The 19614-nt window shown below is 40.2% G+C and overlaps 1 protein-coding gene across 2 annotated transcripts; it reads right to left on the reverse strand.

Annotated features, from left to right (window-relative positions):
- Nucleotides 1-2206: 2206 nt before the first annotated feature.
- NUS1 (NUS1 dehydrodolichyl diphosphate synthase subunit) lies at nucleotides 2207-18111 on the reverse strand. 2 transcript variants are annotated; one of them, XM_062570935.1, is made up of 5 exons: nucleotides 17471-18111; nucleotides 10150-10269; nucleotides 7197-7349; nucleotides 2800-2899; nucleotides 2207-2441 (listed from the first exon to the last, which is right to left on the reverse strand). In XM_062570935.1, the coding sequence occupies exons 1-5, from the start codon at nucleotides 17862-17864 to the stop codon at nucleotides 2351-2353; spliced, it is 858 nt and encodes a 285-aa protein (XP_062426919.1). In that variant the 5' UTR covers nucleotides 17865-18111; the 3' UTR covers nucleotides 2207-2350. The 2 variants fall into 2 exon arrangements, with proteins under 2 accessions (XP_062426919.1, XP_062426920.1); XM_062570936.1 differs by lacking the exons at nucleotides 2207-2441; nucleotides 2800-2899 and adding an exon at nucleotides 4294-4838.
- Nucleotides 18112-19614: the final 1503 nt, after the last annotated feature.

Consider the following 19614-nt stretch of genomic DNA (forward strand, 5'->3'; position numbering starts at 1 on the left):
CAAGCTGGGGAGAGGCGCTAGCTGCATTGACATACATTCAAAGATCAAGTTGTGGATATGCACAGTGCATTTGGCACAGTTCACTAAAGATTGCCCACGCAGGGACAGTAAAAATAATCCCAGCTAAGTGATAATGTGGATTAGTTCAACCACATTCATTCCAGGAGGGGCACTTATTCACAATTAAATTAGCTATCAGAAGAGATTTGACTAAGTTAGATCAAATGCAGCTGAACGAATCATTTCAGTTTCATTAAGCATCCCTCTATAGACAAACCCTAGATCTTCAGATTAATCTCCAATATATATAAAAAAAATCATTTTAGTTGAGATATGCAGAACTTTGAGGACCAAGGGCAGCACAGGTAATTAAGTGTTCTTTGGCAGATTGATGCAAATATAAAGAAAAAAATAGATTACTTCTGAAGACTAAGCTAAATTTTTCCTCCTTTTACTTCTATTTCCTGCCAGCACCAGAACTGTTTTGGTGACAGTTGCATGTATACATAGTAACTTATACCAAATTTTGTCTTGATAAAACAAAAAGCACAATATAGATAAACTTCAATATTCAAATCCCTCCAAGAGGTTATCAACTCCCCACAAAAAAAAGTTAAGTTTCACATTCAGCAATAAAACTTTCTTACAGCAATGACCAGGCCCAGCAAACATTGCATATGATTATTCAGCGTAAAATGAGTAATACAAACATACAAGAAGTGATGAGTATCAGAAGCCAACCTGCAGAAGGGAAGCAAAGATACTGAGCATTAGAGCTCCCATGGAATGCTAACTGATGTTTTCTGACTTCAAGTAAGAGTTATCACCTTGATTAAGTGTCCTTTTATCTTTCATGGGATTAACTATAGTCCTTTCCTGTATCTGCAATCTGATCTCAGTATGACAGTAAAAATACAGCAGCTAACAAGTTTATGCAATCTGTTTTATAACATTACATCAAGTTATGACAGTTAAAGTGTATTATTTCACAAAGCATCAGACATTCGTTTAAAAACTGGAAATTCCCTTTTTAAAGGCAGAAGAAAATTTTCTAGTATTATGCTAGTTTCTTATCCTGAAAGAGATGCAGTCAGACTCATTCTGATGAGAAAAATGAAACACTTCCAGAATAAAGTGTCCAATAGTTCTACAGCCTCCAGGGCAGAAGGTTGAAATATTAGTGTTTGCCTCCAGGAATACTGCTCTAAAGATATTGCTTTGTCCAAATACTACAAAAACATCCAATTTCAAATTATGTTCAACATTAAGAATTTAATTAAACTAGGATTTTCTACCATGAAGACTATTTAGCCTATGTAGCTACTTCATTGTTATATCAGATTTGATATACTGTAGTACAATTCACTTAATCTTCATTCCTGTATATTGCAGACTTCAACTCAGCGTTTGAACACACAGTTCAGAACAAACCTAATGAAAGGCTTAAGTAGACTCCCCTGCTGGGTACACAAGCACAATAAGCAAGTCATGTTTGTTACAGAAGTGGACCTAGTCCATCTTCAGATTTTTCTGGCAAGTAATGCCAAAAACCTTAGACAGCTTGTCATATTAGGTTAGAATTTTATGCAAAATCAAGTATACAGTCAATACATAGCACTGTTTATGCTTATTCTCTATAGAAAGAGACCTCACTGAGGCTAGAAGAAGTCTTACCTAGAACTATAAGAATAGCTTTTCTAAGCCTTAAAAAAAAAAAAAAAAAAAAAAAAGTATTTCTAGACAAATTGGTTAAATCACTTACCACAGAAGCTTCCAAAGGTTATTGTGTCTCTTCAGTATTTCTGGAACTTGATATCTACTCTGCTGGCTTGGTCCTGATGGACAAGCAGTCTAGTCTCACAGCTACTAGAGAAGATACTGACCCATCGAATTTACACACTGTATTAGTCAACACATCCACAAATGAATTTGGCCATTAGCTCTGAAATGCCTGATGGTGAGAAATCAATAAGAAACAGGAAACAAGGGACAAAATTCTTCCTCGGATTTGAGAAGTACCTTCAGGGCATTTACACTGTCCTGAAGATTCCACAAGACTGAGTTCTTTCATGTCCTGGTGACCAAAACAGCATGTAAATGGGGTAACTAAGTTCTGAATAGCTTGGATTGCAATAATTGCATTTTGCACAGATCAAGCCTGTGAATTTCCCCCTCCCCATAAACAGATTCTCACACACTCACAGACTCTCTAGAAAGGTAAGACACTTTATTGAATTTGTTGATAAATTAAGAAAGGACTATGAACCAGACTTATGGATCACAGGTGCTTGTAAACACAGACATCAATTCCTTTTCATGGAAAGCCGGACTTAGTGTGCTCAGCCCAAAGTCACTTTCCCCAGCGTTGCTCACAGGCTGCATAGTGACGGAGAGCAGAGAAAAAGTCTTCATAGCTGATGTTCTGGTGGGAAGGCAGAGAACTGAGAAAACAAGTTAGATAAAAGTTAATAAGTACCTTATAAATAACTTATAAATGGCAAGTTTCTGTGTACAAAACACCAACAGAACTGTCCAGTAAGACTAAATGGTGACAGAAAATGTTCCTTGAATCTCAGGAGTAAAGCTTGCTGTTGCCTAATTCCTGCTTCCAGCCATGATAAGGCCTAAACACTTGCCAGGTTTTCACTTAACATTTTACATGCCCTTAAACTAATTTCAGGACATCTCTGTTTAGAGAGAATTCCTCTTAAGGCTATTTCTATAAAGGTATGCCACATATAGAAGACTTCTTGCTTATTTTAATATTATTCTGTTTCACATTATTTACAGGAAACTCACATGATCTCTGTCAGTCTGATGTGCCAGGGAAGGAATCCTAATGTGCTGTCCACAGGACCAAACTTCAAGACTAAATCAGGATCAGGAAATCCATTTGTACCTGTATGAACAGCAAATTAAGCTAGAGTTAAAACAAAAACACTCTGGTAGATCTGGCAAAACTAAGTACTAAGGCATCTGTTTTCAGCTGAATGCATACTGCATGTGAAATGAAGCTCCTGAGGACAAGTTAATGATTAAAAACCCAGAAAGACAGACTGGTCTTGCACCACCTAAATAGGACTAGCTAAGCAAGAGCTGTTGTTTTTATACCAGCTAGCTTTCAAAGACTTTGCAGGGAAGTCATAGGAAAGCAAAGATTATTTTGAGTAACAGACACTAAACGATAACACTGCTGTTATAACTGACTTGTTCTTGTTTTGTCTTGGCAAGCCAGATTTTAGTAGTGCAGAACATAATGTACTTGACATACTTACTACATTGCTAACTCAACTATGTGGAGTTGCAGTTAAGCACAGCAAAGGCCCATTAACACAAAGACTCCAAGGAGATTTTTCATTCAAGAGCACCAAACTGGTATAATCACATGCTATCAAAAAACCAAATGATAATAAAAATGTAATAAAATCCCTAGGTTAGATTAACTGGTTCTTAGACATCTGTCTGGTTATTTGAGCAAGAAAAGGCAGGGGAATTTCTTTTTGCTAGTAGTGAGCAAACAGTATGACCCATCTTAGAGCAGAACTAGGCAACACTGAAGGAGCTCACTAGGTGCCCACTTTTACTGCCTATATATAAAAGTGTCAGTCACTTACTCAACTAGTCATATCCCTATCAACCAAGATGGCTTTGTTCTTCCAGTCTCTGGAACCTGACGTACAAATAGTTGTCTGCAGAAAGTCTCAATTTTTCAAAGAATGAAATTTTGTAGTCCTAATACTAGTTTGATTATGTAAGCAAGTCTTTCCTGGATAAGGAAACCTAAATAGATCTTCAGCAGCTTGTGGTCTTGCTCACCAGTGAGAGCTTCCCACAGATCTTCAGAGGCTGAAGACAGTGGCCATGCAACACTGTCTCTCTTCCATACACTTCTGCCATACCTAAGCTACTCCAAACTAAAACTGACAGACAGGCAATGAACTTACAATGAACAATCTTACAGTTCAGCTTTTTCTGCTAATTCTAAAGAGTTGATTAGGGCAATATGAAAGCCAGCATAGCATGAAGGACCAAGCAGCTAAGCTCTTTCATGTACCTATTTAGCCCATTTGAAAAGCACTCCAGCAGTCATAGCCTTACTTAGTAATAATGCCACAATTAATCATGATTATTGCATGATTTTTGATGTATTTCCTGATGCCCCTCCCACTATCCACTAATTTCAAAGGTTAATTGGACAGGCACTTACATTCCTACCTCAAAGAGATAGGGAGCTTAATAGTGCCTACCTGCTATGAATTTTAGATGTTATTTAAAAATATATAGATAGAAATCAAGAAATAAGAGCCTTACACAAGCTTAAATTTAGCCATAAGGGAAATTAACTTAGGGAAGAACAAAACAGAGTCTCATCCAGTTTCCCTCCCCCTAGATCTTTTAACTAAAGACTTCAGAAGTTCACACCTTCCCTACCAAAAAGGATAATAGCAGTTCTTTTCCAGAGGTAAGTAAATTTTATATTATTCCTAGAAATAAGCATTTCTAGTGACTAGGATTAAATATTCAGACAAAAAAAATACCTTACATGCCAGAGTTCAGAGCTTATCTCAAAGTGAACAAACATGTTATAAAGCGGAAGTTGCTTATTTGTTGGAAAGCTAGCGTGTTAGTATGAAAAAGTTTTGCAGGGAAGCAATGAGAATACTTAAAGTGGGGGTTCTTGTGGAAGTGGACAGCTTTACTCATCAGCTGATTCAGAAGCTGAGTACTCATCAGCTGGCCAGTTCAGCAGCAGGATCTTCAACATTGTAATGGCTTTTCAAACAGGAAAGGACCTTCAGAGATCCCAGTTAATTCTACTACTTCCTTCTGGTTCCTATCTGAAGATGGAAAATGAAAACGGACACTGTATAGTATTAAGGTCAGAACAGCCTATTTAAAAAGCAATATTGTGCTTTCCATTCTACATCTGTTTCTCTATCTAAACATCTCACCACTGCAAGGCTACCTGACACATGGAAGCTCGCTCAGAGCTGCTAAAGTTACAGCACACAAGTCTAGCACACAAGATCGGATTTGAGAGCAGATTCTAAAGAAAATGAAGGCTTTGACAAGATAGGAATCCAGCAATATTTCTTCTGGATCAGTTCTGTGAGAAAATTAGAAAGAGGTAGCTTTATCAACCGCATAACTTCCTTTATTCTTCACATGATTTATAGAGTAACTTGAACCGCCCAGTTTAATTGAAAAACGTGTTTATTGGGAACACTGACATCTGCATTATAATGCAGCTTTTCTGAAAACTCAAGCTGGTTACCTGAAATATAGCTCAGAAGAGAAAGTATTCTTACACTGAAGAAAGCTAGTCAAGCTGCAAGGATCAGAGCATGACTGGACTAAGAACCAACCGTCACAGGACAAGCTGGAAGAATCACAGTATTTTAGAACTGGACTTCACTAATAACCCCATCCTAAATACAAACAGTAAGTGAGAAAAAAAGCAAGACACTATTTTCAAGTGTTCTAAATTAGTATGTGAAAACACAAGACCTTATGGAAGTCAAGACCAACAGAGATAAACCCATCTAAGTAGTAGCTATTCAATTACTGCTTTCAGAACTCACTCCGAATTTACATCAGCAACTTAATACAGATGTTCACATTCAATACCTTGCCATTAAGGATGCACAGAAACTAAACCTGCCTATAAACAAAGAGAGCAGTCTAAGCTACAACTAAAATATGTCACAGAAGGCTAGTGTTTTACCTCCAACTGTTTGGACACACTGAAACCAAGAGAATTAATAAGCAGAGCTAGTAAAAGATACTATCCTTAGTTATGAGCCATACAGATTCTACAGTCTGTTTTAAAAGTATACAGTTTTGACAGGTTAGAAGTATAGGATATTCTTTTCTGTATTCAGCTGGCATGCTTTACTTGAAGAGACACACAGATTAAGGCTATTCAAATTGGGCTTAATAGTTTTAATGCATCCAAACATCTATATGTAAGGCACCTAAAAAGCTACAGTTAAACAGGCATCATTGGTTAGATTTCATATATGGGTATCAACTGTCAGTCTTTCACAAACCAAATGCTTGCTTTAGAGAAGCAGTTCTACATTACCATTCTACATTACCATGTTATACTCTGAAGGCAACTTAAGAAAGAGTTTAAGTTAATTCCTCAGTTAACATACACTACATCTATTTAAAAAGTGTGGGCTAATGATAAAAAGTAGACTAGAAAGTTGAATTCCTCTACTAATAACTGTAACAGTAAGAAGGAATCATGCAGTATGCTGGTATCATGGGCAGAATTCAGTTTAAGATTAAAGATCTACTTGAAATGTCTAAGCTCCCGCTGTAGTCAGAATCTAGAGAGCAATTCAGCTGACCAACCATTTAAGGAAGAAAAGAACTCCCTGCCCCCAACACACAACTCCAAACTCCAATTGATCGACTCCAAACTCCAATTGATCGGAGCTACACCATGACAACATGCCTGCAGAAAACCAAGTTTTAAGTATCTTACCTGAAATCTGAATCCTGCCTAAGCTAATTACAGTGGCAAGTAACATGCATGGGTCACCTAGGGAATTAGAGCACTCTAGCCCCTTAGTACTGCTGTGAAAGTAAAGGCTGTATTTCAAGCTGTTCCTCCTGCATGTGAGATTAGGGTTGCCCTGCTTCTTCATTGCTTTGCATATAGCCATGCACCTCAGTGCAGAGCCAGCAACCTGCACGAATTAGTAATGAAGATAAACTAGCATGGGTTACACAGCAGCAAAAGATTAGCAAGTGCCCTGTCATTCACACTCAGGGTAATAGCTAGGCAGCAGTAAGAGCTTTAACTGCTGCAACTAGACCTAGAAGAGACTCTCAGCCCACACCCAAGTTTGCATTTTGCTAAATTGCAAGGGATTAACCAAAGTTAGAACAGCCTACTTTTGACTGATTCCAGTAGTATTCTTTTTTCAGAAAGCTCACCACAGAGCATCCCACTCAGGTTGATAGCTCCAGTGTAGCTTAGGCTTTCCTTTCAAGCTTTTTAGGACAGAAAAAGCAAACAGTCTGAATAAGTTTGAGAGAGAAGACTCTAGAAGCTATGATCATGGCCTACCCTGGTAGACTACAAGTCAAGATAAAATATTTTAAGCAATAAACACACTAGGGATCAGATGAGTTAAGATTTGATTATTCCTTCCCTTCCTCCCCTCAGACCATATCATACTTACTACTTAATAAGTTGTCTAACACATTCACATCCAGGTCTGCGTATGTTCTTCGCTGCTGCGCTACCAACTGACAAAAGCTCTGAGCAGCTTTTACTATGTCTGCTTTTCCATCTTCTGGAGACAGCACCTTCAATGTAGATTGGCAATTTAAAACTGAAAGTACAAAACATAGTTTAAAAGCAACAGAAGTATAGTTGTTTTGAACGTGCACTTTAGATACTCAAAGGATATGATTGAAAGAAACTTATAATCTACTCTGCACATTATACACAGTTATCCATCACTTATCTCTTAGAAAAGAGTGTCAGTCTCCCAAATTTGTTGCAACACTGATGAGCAAGTTTAAAGCAACTATTTTGAGGAATCTAGCAAAATGGTTTAATCAATGTTAGACTCAGGATGGAAAGACTGCTCCAGGAAGCAGCACTGGCTAATGTTGTCAGGCAAGTAGTGAGACAAGGGCATCTGGGTACTGACTTGGCAGTAGCAAACAATGCAGAAAGATTTACAATTCAGGAAAGAACAAAAAGTTAAATATTTATCCTATTCAAAATAAGTTAAAGATATAAAAGCTACATGTGACAGTATCTTTAAGCCAGAGCCCACTCCAAATACGGTTACAAAACCTTTCCAGCAACACTCCAAATTAATGCAAAAGTTACAACATTGATCTTAAAGATGGCTGCAGAGAAACTAGGAAACAGATAACAATACCAAAATCCACCCATTAATTTGGAAGTGTAATGGGTGTGACATACAGAAGACTTTTCACAGCCTTATTGTCAATATTATTGACAGTTAAGAGTTTTCTATTGCTACATGATTTAGCATTACCATCCATTTTGACAAGGTACTCTAAAGGTAAATTTACCAAGCAAACTGAAGTAACTGGTATACTAGTATCAGCTTGAAGTAACTATGTTAAACACTAATGCTATTAGTGTGGTTTGTATTATGTGCATAACAGACCACATTAATATTTAATAGACACAGCATTTTCATATTCACTAACCAGTTATTTCAAGAAATAGCGTATCTTAAGACTGCAGAATCTGCCTACAAGGAGTGACAGAGTATTTTGTAAGTCCTCCTTCCTTTCACTCTCCTCTTCCAGAGCAGTAAACTTCAGATAGTGTTTCATAACTGGAATCATTTCATGACATTGTCAGCTGGAGTATGAACTCCCAAAAACCTAAGGTTGTAAGAGATGGAGTCTATGCAGGAAGCAAAGATTTGCTATGAGTGGAAGCCCTATAATACTCAATTTAGCAGGCACCATGAAACTCTGGTAGAATAGAGTTTCATATCAAAGTCAACTTTTCTAGAGACTACCTACTAGAGAGTATTTACTCTGTCCTAGAAATAAATACAACTGGTGCAGTTGTGGGCTGGTACTTTGAGTGATGCACAGACCCCTACTCTCCCCTCTTTTCCACAAGATCAGGAAAAAGAATGAGCTTTTTAAAAAAAAAAAAAGGAAGAATGTTGTTGTAAAAGAAATATTTCAACATACTGTAATTGACAGCATAAGAACACCTTAAATTCAATTAAAGTTATTCTAACTTTAATAATCTAGGCAACCACAATTAAGACATCTAAGATTGACTGATTTGTCAATACTATGCTAAAGAATATTTCTTTATGATAGTACATAAACATGCAAGACATGCCATTTTACTTTTCAAAAAAATAGAACTGCAGGGTTTTTTGGGGTAATGTCAACTTTTTAGTTTAAAGTTATGAAGTTTCTAGTCTGACTGTGGTGTCTTCTATACAAAAAAAAAAAAGGAAGATCTAAAGAGAATGGAAGAGGCCTCTGCTTTTCATAACTGCCAGGACAAAAAAAGACTGAGACTTAAACTTATTTTCCAGTCAGCAAGTCTGAGAAGTCTTTCAGTTATTCTTTTAAAGTGGACAGGAATATCCCAATTTCAATAAGTACAGCTAAGTATGCTGGAGTTTGACTTTAATGGTCTCCCTACTCTGTTCTCAGCCAGTTATTTCTACTTTCGTAGAAGAACGTGAAACTCAAGTACTTCCATGCAAATGCTAGTACCTTAGCCTAAATTACTTACAAAGGTGAGTTTACGCAACACTGATTTTGTACTAAGAAGCTGGCACAAAGGGTCACACTGTCCTATCCATTCTTGTAGCGGAAGCAAAACAACCCACAGCTCATCTAGAAATACCTTAAATGTAGCTAAATGCACTATAGCTTGTGAGGTCTAGTTCCAGGATTAGAAGTCTGTAACATAATTGTCTTAGTCTCATAATATAAAAACCTCAAGTTCTGCTAAATATTTACTACACTTTAAACAGATTTTTAGTGTCTGCTGGCATACTCCAGTAGAGCTGCAATACTAACTGCAGTTAGTACTGAACAAGGAACAACTTTGAAATGGATATTTCCCACTTTCCACTTACACCTCATGTAAGCCCGCTATGACAGAACAGGGCGATTTCTGCTTATGCCCTTTCCCTTCCTGGGGTCATTATACATTGTAACAGCAGCAGCTTCATTCTCTCCCTTCTTCCTAAATCAGAGGTACTAGCTTAAGTTGGGAAAGATGAAAATGTTTGCTTTGTTAACTTGACATCAGGTTTTCTTGCAGTAACTCCAGTGCTTTTTCAACACTGACTCAAGATTGACGAATCAGCAGAAAATAAAGCTACTCGGATACATTGTGTGTGTGTGTGGGGGGGGTAAGTTGCATTAAGGCCAGGCTAAGGGAAGATCTAACTAGGAGAGAGTGAGATCTTGTTGTACTACAGTTATGAACAAAGTAAAAAAAAAAATAGTTTAACACAAGTCCAGAAAGGTTGTGAGTGATCTGACATTACTACTTAATGAAGGAAAAGGTCATAGTACACAGAAAAGCATTCAAGTAAAAGCACAGTTACCAATTCATATATAGATTATGAGGATTCTTCCTGATGCCCCAACTCATCTTACCTTGATCAGCTTTGTCTTGATTTGCAAATTCTGTGTATTTGGAGCAATCTAGTCCCAAGAGTTCTTGTTGCTGTTTTAAGATTTCATCCATTAATCTTGAGTTATTCCTCTTGAAAATACCTTAAAAAAAAATGCACATCAGCCAACTCCTATAAAGGATGCTATGAAAGCTACACGGGAAGAAAAAAAATGGTATGATCAGTACTTGTTTCAAACTGGAGCTCACAAGTATGGCACAAATCCAAAGCAGATACTACTGCACATGACTAATTTCAGTGACCTTGGAAAAGAAAATGTAGTGAGTCAACTTTAGATTTCATGTGTTTCTGTTCCTCTTTCACTCAGCCTGAGTTAAGTAACTAGCAGCAAGTGCTTAAGCGATAATTTAAAGACAGTAGTGAGGTAGGTCTTAATATGAAGAATAATTTAAGACAGCAATATGTAATCAACATGGGACATCAAGTCATATTAACTTTACTGCCTCATTCTGTTCTAGATTTTCCAAGGCACATGCTACCATTTACTGATCCATCACTAAGGTTGCAGATTCACAAGTCACCACAAAGTGGAACAGAACGCTAGTTTAGTTTATCAGGCCACAGGAATTGTCTATTCTTATGGCAAGAGATCTGTGTCACAAATTTCCTAATAAGATTCCACAAGCTGCATACTGCAAGGAGTTAATGCAGTCTTATGGGGCCTTTATATGCAAATATTTGTGGTAGATATTTCCAGTGCAAGAGATTGCACAAACTTGCTTAAGCAAGTTTATTTGGACTCTTGTTCTAAAATAAATTCTACCTCTTACTAAAGACATGACAGCTACTCCTAATCAAAAACCACAATAAGTATAAGCATTACAGTTTAAGTACCTACAATGCAGAAGTGTGGCTAAGTGTGCTGCATAGCTTGCTTAGGTATTCTTAAATGAGACTTGTACTAATTATCAGTAAAAAATCTGTAAATCAAGAGATAAAAGCATTATCAATTCCTATGTGTAGGCAGTTAATGTCAAAACTATGCTGCAGGCAGCTTACACACAAAAACAAATTTGTATACAGATTTATGTTCAGGCTGACGATCTGCCACTTCAACCTAGTTCTAGTATTAGAAACTACTAGAAGCAGTTTCTACATAAGTAGTGGGTCAAACTGCATAAAAGCTTCATGTAAAGACTGGAATACATTGGAAGTTACTCAACATTAATTGATATAGTGCATTTAATATGCTAGTCTTTTAGCTGTAGTGAGTTAGTGTTTTCAATATAGGCTTTATATAGTAGCAAAGCATCTGGTTCTTTTCCCATCCTGGAAACTTTACATTTCTAGCAAAAAACCCCTACACATTAGTGATGCTTATGACAAATTTCACATGTTGACAGTGAATCTCAGTGAAGCAGCAATCTTGATAGACAAGAGTGTTACAGAAGACTTGCACTAAGTCTAATTTAAATTAATTTTTATGGTTACACTTTGTGGTGCTACTTATTAGACTATATTCATGCATATTAGAAATTAAGGACGCTGCTTCATACAACTCTGCTATGATTAAGTTCATCTTATACAGGAGTTAGTGTTGAACATTTTTGCTACACATAGTATCAGCAACAGTGGAGCTAAAACGATTGCTAGACCAGGGCCATTTTCAAGCTTAACAAGATCTGTACAAGGTTGGACGTGCCTACTACCTTTAAGGGTCACTTGACAGAAAGGAAACCATCTTCCACATTTAGAGAGCTGGCATAATGAGGAAAAGATACCAGTCTGGGAGATGGACAGCAACTCTTCTCTTCCCTTTCCTCACCATAGACAAATGATATCAATTCTTTTCACCAGAAGTTGTTACCTATTCCAGTCAAGTATCAGCAGAACAGGCCTAAGGATCCAACTGCATCAACTTTAAATAGGCACTGAGGACAACATAGACTAGACTACGGTCAGAAGGTGCTTACTGCCCAAAAAGGAACATCAGATAGAGAAGAGTCAGTCCAGCTCTGAAAACAACGCTCCTTAATACATACAGGACATATTAAAGACATGCTAGTTAGCTCCACATAGCTCAAGAATACATCTAGCATTTAATTTCTATACTCCTTATCTCAATGAGCTCTTCAGATGTCTAAACCTGGGTCCTGCTTTGCTCTTGGAATAACAGCTAAACATCCATTTCTCACTGGATGCAAAAATCTAGTAAGGACAAATGTTTAACTCTCTTATGAAGGCTTATGGTGGCAAAGTGTTCTGTCACAGTGTGCCCAAAGAGGTAACATATACAGATCAAATTCACAATTAGTTTTAAAATGATTTTACATGGTTGTGGTTCAGATGCAACTTTCCTTCCTTCCTTATAATATCTCAAAAATCAATCTGAGAAAAGTACTTTCCCCCCTCCCCCCCCATCTTAAAAATATATTCAAGCTAGTTCTGGAAGCTGCTGCTACTAATTTGAACATGATAACTATAGAAAGAGCGAATTGTTCTACTCATGCACTAACAGAACCCTAGAGTGCTCCCAGGCAATGAAACCATGCTTCTTTTGAGACCACCTTCAAGTTTTGTTCAGTTTTCCATACAAGTTGAAAGCAAGTCCATAATAGGATTTCAACATAAGTTAATGTTCTGACAAGAGGACTAATAATTCAGCAATTCAATAGCTGCTTGCTGTTAAGCAGGGAAAGTTTCAGTACTATTACCATTCCTAATGACAGAAAACACTAATAAATAAGACTCCATGTTTTATTCTTGTTAGAAACACTGCATTTTTTTTTTCTTGAAAAGCAGAAGCAATTTTGCTCAATCAGAACACCGGAACTGTTGCAAGCTGAGACAATAGATTTTATAGACCAGATTTAACTATCAACTAATCTGGGAAAGACAAGCCCAAGGACTCTCTGGGGCTAACAAAAGAGTTTCTGGTTATCACAGTACTCCATTTTTCCCAGAGTTTCTATAAGAAAATTAGTCAGAAGTAAAACAGCACACCAGAAAGATAAATCTAGGATAAAGATGCACCTAAGTTTAAAAAAGTAGTGATAAGGATTTTATGAAGACTTCAAACAGAAAGCTGAACTCAGGAGCTCAAAATATTCAAATGTCAAGATTCAGCAAACTCCCTGAAAGTGCAGTATAGCATAGTTGTCCCAAACGCTTTCAGGAAAGCTTCACTGATGGACAGAAACACTCACTGAAGCTCTCATGAGTGAGAAAGTAGCTTCCATGGAAAAATGTTGGCGTATTTAACTGGTCAAAGCCTCTGCTTCCCAGCAGATACTCATTTTAAACTGCAACTATTGATTGCAATATCATTGCCTTCTGACCACCAGAAGGCTGCTTTATTTCCTCAGAGATAAGGTCTTGACCAGCATTGACTAGGTATCTTCCAAGTAACAGGACTGTCAATACGGAGGCCCATAACAATAAAATTTTACCCTCTAAAAATTTAAATGAAATTTTAATCAAACCAAATTTGATGACAAGACACATAGTAGCATGAAGGTTATTCCAGCTTTGTATCTGTTGCATCTCAAAGAGCTAGGAGAATACCAGAGAATAAAATAATGCTGTCTTCTATCTGCTTGGGAAAAGTCTCAATGTTGTAAGAAACTTGAAGTCAAAAATGTATTACAGTACTGGGCATTTACTCAGATTACGGCCTTCCTGTCACTGTACAGACACTTTTTTACTCCAAACTTTCTTTGCTGATCTTTGTACATTCAGATAGACAGCCAAGTACCTGCTCACATTCCACAAGTAACATCTGATACGGTTTTTAATGTGGATTCTAATTCCACACAAGAATTAATTTAACTCCAATCAAGCTGCCCTTAATAACAGTTTGTTAAAAATATCCCAGAAGTTCACTACTGTAACCAAATAAATCACTTGTCCACTATTTCTTCTTTGAAGAATGTCATGCTTCTCCTAGTCCTATAGGTGTCACAGTTAAGGACCCATCTTAATTCAAGCTTTCTACTGGAAACAGTGACATAAAGCATTTCTGCCAGAAGAGACACAAGCATGGAAGACTGTTCTTTTAACTTAAGTTTCCTGTTCTAATGAGAAAGATCTTGCTACTACAAGAATGGAATGAAGGAAGAAATGAATTAGACTATAACCGAGAACATCTAACAGAATCAGTACAGGTCACAGTGTTTCCTTTTTCATCACACCCCATTGGTGACATCTTTGATCAGTAGTTGGTACAATCATACAAATGTAGAACCTCACTGAAGCAGCTCAGTAGATCAAAAAGTAGTAGTTTCAAAGTAGTAAGTGTTCACTTGAAGACAAATGCACAGTGTAATTAAGGCTCACTCTCTGCTACCAATAAAGCTATACTCGATTTGTTCACATTGACTATACTAATCTAAAGAAACAGTTTAACATGGGCATACTGAAACCAAAGAAAGTATTATCACTCAGTGTCCCAGACATCACTAACATTCAGAATCACATTTGCAAAGGTACTGTAATATCCTACTTAAGGCTTAAGTCTAAAGTGCTACATGCTCAAATCCAGATACATGAAGAGTTTAGCACCAACAGAAGGACAACGTACCTGCTACTATCAGAAGTATGCATATCCTCAAGTCAAACTAACAACAATTTGCTTGGAGCTCACACTTGCTTTGAAACCAGTTTAATAGGCTTGGATGTGAGCAGACGCTGTGCAAAGAACAGCTATGCCTGGTGCCCCAAAAAAGCCTGCTGAATGCCAGTGAGGAACACATGCATAACAGCAAGCTGTTTCTGAAAGCAATTCTGAGAGTTTGGCTAATGACACTGACTTAAAACCATTTGGCACTTTTGCATTAAGACTTGCCTTCTTCAACTGCTTGCTACTGCAATTATGTAGCAATAAGTAAATCAGCATATTTTGATACCAAAGAACTAATGGAAGAATTAAGTACTTTAGAGATTATTTCATGATAGCAAGCTCATGAAAAATGACCATGATCTCATATTTCAAGACCTCTTAATACACAACTCAAACATTCATTTTAATGTACACTAACAGCAGCTAATGGAGTCTCCATTCAGGATTTTTTTTTTTTTGAACTGCAAAATATTCTGCAAGATTTAAACTATGCTACTCTTCAGAGGATTCCATAACCTTGTTGCTTTTTGTCATCACTTCAGTGTTGCAACAGTCAGTCCTAGATCTGACCTGCGGAGCTTAGCGCATGTGCTTGAAAAAGTAGAACTAGCTTTCTCCTCAGTGAAGACTGCTGCTGTAAAAGCCCACCTTGTTTTTGCCTTTGAGACAAGAGATCTCAGTGGCAGGAGCTGCTTAAGCATTTGCTGGTATCCTTTCTCCTTACTGAATGGAGGTACAGTGAACAGTCTGAAAACCAAGTGTGCTAAAAGCCATCATTCTCTGATGGATCTGTTTCACAATTCAGATAACTTACACATTTGTGCTGCACAATGTGGGGATCTAAAGAGATTCTAAATATGCTTTTCCTTTCAATATACAATACACACTCCCCAACATATTAGGCGACATTTCTGAGGAACCTCAGATATGTAGCCTGCAAAGCTTACACAATAAAATGCCTCTCTTCAGACCACAAGGGGAAACACCCACTCTTGAGTGTTTGCTCTGCAGCATTTAGTCTGGCTGAATGCTTTCCAAGTTGAGAATAAAAACATAAACATGTAAATGGCTTATCAGAAGTTTTTCTATGTCCTTGAGATGTTATGCAAATATCTATTTTCAACTTTGACTTTCAAATGAGAAAGTGAGCATTCTCCCACTGATATACAACATAACCATAAATTCCGCAGAAGCCCTACACAGATCATCAGTTTAGGCTTAACTGAAGTAACTTACCAGTTCAGCTTCTTATACAAGTCTTATTTATGTAATTAATGAGTATTTAATGAAAGCCTTCCAGTTACTCTTGTGCTGGACCATCCATGAAGCAAGAACTAAAGGTAGCAGTAAAGAGGAGGAAAAAAAAACCCTCCAAATTAAGTGTCTGCACTTAGGAAAAGGCCTCCATACCTCAGACACTCTTACACATTTGACCACAATAAATTCCATCTACTTTGGTAGGTGCACTGTTGATTTTCTTTGCTGTAGAAACACTAGAAGACCACTATTTATAGACTGTATTTTTAAGCTAGCATAAATCTACAAAGTTGATATAATTTGCATAATATCTGTAGACAACTATCAGAAGTGGCACAAAGCCACAATTAAGTAACGGCGTCTTACAGTCTCATTATTACCAGCAGCATCACTAATAGCTCTGCGTTGAAGTTTTCTACTTTGAGAGGAACAAATGACATAGGATTAAATAAAATCTACATATAGTCCTTCTGCATAGAGAGCTTTCTTAGCCTCAGTAAGAGATCATCTCTCAGCAGCCAGACAGGAAGCCACACCTAAGGAAATTTTGAATGACTTATTTCATCTCCTCTGTAGGAAAGGAGACTATGAGAAAAGCTCGTTTGTTTCACAGTCTCACCACACAGCTGCACTGAAAGTCTCATCTTTAAGAACCTTGGTGATGTGGGACCAAGACACCTGTAAGAGCAACAGCCCTGCACCTGAGCTCCACCAATGAATGAAACTATACAGCAGACATCTAAAATATCAAGTTTTCATAACTGCTGGCTTAGGACCACAGAGTTATCTTTACCATCAAGTCTCACCACATGTTATACCAGAGGCAAGCAATTTTCTCATCACCATATAAGTGGCTCATGGGACAAAGATGCTTACTTTTAGTTACCTTTCCAGCCTGTTCCTTCACAAGAAGGAGAGCAGCATGAAAACATGTGGCTAGTCACACCTACCACTTCCAGAAATTCCGATACAGCTATACAAAAAGCCTGAAAGGGCAAATAGCCTAAAGTTCTTCCCTAACAGTCTGTATCACACAGCCAGCACTCCCAAAGGTGCTGGCAGTTTCTGTCAGCCCTGGGCTAGGGATGAGACTCCAGAAAGGCCCCATTGCTCTGTCCCTCCAGCAAGCAAGCAGGGTCAGGTCGTCCTGACACTCAGACGAGATGGAACTCAAGGAGACCCCCACGCCGACCCCAGACAACCTGGTCACAGCCACAAGCTCTGCAGAGACCAGTCAGCCCCGGGAGGAGGAAGAGGGCAGCCAATGCAGAGGCCAGCGCCCAGCTGAGTAAGACTTGAGGAGAAAGAGGCCCCTCAGCTCAACACCGGTGCTGTAATGCAGCCGGGTCGTGTCTGCCTCTCGGGGGGCACGCCCCGGCCCACCTGCCGCCCAGGCTGGCGCTCAAGGCACCTCCGCGGTACCACCAGCGCCCCCTTGTCTCTCTCCCTCCCTCCTCCCCCCGCTCACCGTTATGGTCGTAGACACTGACATAGGAGATTCCCACCGCCATGCACCACACCACCAGGCTGGCCATGTCCGTGTAGCTCGGCTCCTCCTCGGTCACCACCAGCCCCATGTGCACCGGGAGCTTCTGCAGGGCGCCGCCGTCCAAGCGCCACCGCTGGCGGGCCTGCGCCGCGCCCCCGGGCCGCCGCCGCTGCGCCGCGCCGGCCTTGCGGAAGGCGAAAGTCCCGGCCGCGGGCGCCAGGAGGGCGCAGGAGGCGGCGGCCGAGGCGGCACGGCGCCAGAGCCACGCGCGGGGACCGCCGGCCGGCCGGCCGCGGAGCCAGGCGAGCAGTGCGCGCTGGAGGCAGAGCAGGGCGTGCAGCAGGCGCCACACCAGGCCCAGCACCCCGCTCATGGGGGGGAGGTGGGGGGCAGCGCCGGGCGGCGCCGCCGCCGCCAACGGACGGAGCGCAGCGCAGCGCAGCGCTCGGGGGCAGCCCGACGGCGAGGAGGGGGCTCAGCCACAGCGCGTCGCACGCCTCGCCGCTGCCGCCATCGCCGCCGCCGCCCCACAGCCCCTCACTGAGTCCGCTCCGCAGGCGCCGCTAGCGCAGCCATCTTCCCCCGCGCCGCCTGCTCTTTCACCTCTCAACCCGCCACACGCTCTCCGCCCATTGGCCGGCAAGCCAGCCCTGCCGTCACTTCCGCCCACAGAGAGCGAATGACGTGGCCCTAAGGGAAGGGGCAGTGCCGCTGCAGCCCGAGGTGGGGGCGGGCCCGGCCCTCGGTCACGCCCCCGCAGTGGGCGGGGCGCCCCCGCCCGTTGCTAGGAGGCGGCCGAGCGGGCGGGCGGGCCCGCGCGCGCCGCGTCCTTTGCGGCAGCCGTTGCCTGCCGGCGCGAGGGGCTTTCCCGCCCGCCCGCCTGAAGCGGTAGCTGCGGCGGCGGGCTGCAGGGCAGGCGGGGTTCCCGCCGGAGGCTCCGCTGGCCGGCGCGCAGCCTCCAGAGCCAGTCCCTCTTCGGCGCTGCGCCGTCGGGCCCCCTCGGGCTCCGCGGCGAGGCACAACGAGAAAGTGCTGATCCGAAAGGCTAGCCTAAAGGGTAAAAATCCCTCTTTAAGCAGCGGGCTCCTATGGTTCCAGCGGTGCCGCCTGTGTTCCCCTGCAGGCCCGCAGTGCCTCTGTCAGCACCCAGCTGAAACGGCAGCCCGGACGTAAGGAGGGAGAAGAGCCCTAGGAAGATGAGTCATGGAAACGCTGATAAAGCAGAGATTTTTTTTTTTTTTTTTTTTTTTTAAGAAAAGCCTTATTTATCTTTAAGCTGGAGTTTGATGATCTTTGTCAGATCGGATGACAGATGCCTGCCCAATTCTGTAGCTATTTCAGGGGTCGGGTTAAGATGCTCTTCTGTTCCTTTATTTTCTTAATATTGGTAATGCCTTGTTTAAATGGCAGGAAATCTATAAGCAATAGGGTCTAACAGGAGTCTTTGTTAAGGGTATGTTTATCCTCAGTGTATGCTCTTGAAATATTTTCTAAGGAATTCTATAGCACTCCTTCAAATGTGCTAGTATTGAAAATGGGGGCAGCGTAGCTTCTAGGAAATCACGGAGCATGTCAGTATGATGACTGAGACCTCAGAATTTTCTGTGAGCAGGTCTGTCGTTATAACAGAGGAGTACTTGCTGCCCTGAGTCAATGAACAATCATCATTCTGCTCTACAGGAGCGAGCAAATTCAATAGTCCAGCACAAAGCCTCCATTATGTGAATTACATCTGTTACATCTGTCAAGTTTGTGTTTTCTGGGTTCTTACTGCCTCAGCTTGTAAAGACCCCTAGATCTAGAAATACAAAATACATTGCAGGCAAAATATAGAGCAAGAGTCATCAAGCTAGACGTGTGCCATCAAACAGATGGGGACTAAAATAACACAGGAAGAAGTTTACAGTACCCTAGTAAAAGAATCAATATGAAATGAATTTAAAGTATTGTAGTATTAAAATATTCTTCTTGCTCAGATAAGTTTGTTTCAGGCTTTTAATACAAAGCAATATTAGCTGATATATATATATATAAAAAAAGCACATTCAAACTGCTAGGAAGGTTATCCTGTTCTATAACTGTATAAATCTTTAGCCACCAAAATTTTACTAAGCTGATGACGT

Source organism: Rhea pennata, chromosome 3, assembly GCF_028389875.1.
Source record: "Rhea pennata isolate bPtePen1 chromosome 3, bPtePen1.pri, whole genome shotgun sequence".
In the NCBI taxonomy this organism is placed as follows: Eukaryota; Metazoa; Chordata; class Aves; order Rheiformes; family Rheidae; genus Rhea; species Rhea pennata.

What these genes read in the sequence shown, in the direction of transcription:
- NUS1 (XM_062570935.1), bottom strand. Translation starts at nt 17,864, where the DNA reads ATGAGCGGGGTGCTGGGCCTGGTGTGGCGCCTGCTGCACGCCCTGCTC. An exon ending in GTTAGACAACTTATTAAGTA is followed by an intron (nt 2,900 to 7,196) that starts GTAAGTATGATA and finishes CTGTTCATACAG; the next exon opens with GTACAAATGGATTTCCTGAT. An exon ending in ATCAGACTGACAGAGATCAT is followed by an intron (nt 2,442 to 2,799) that starts GTGAGTTTCCTG and finishes TTGTTTTCTCAG; the next exon opens with TTCTCTGCCTTCCCACCAGA.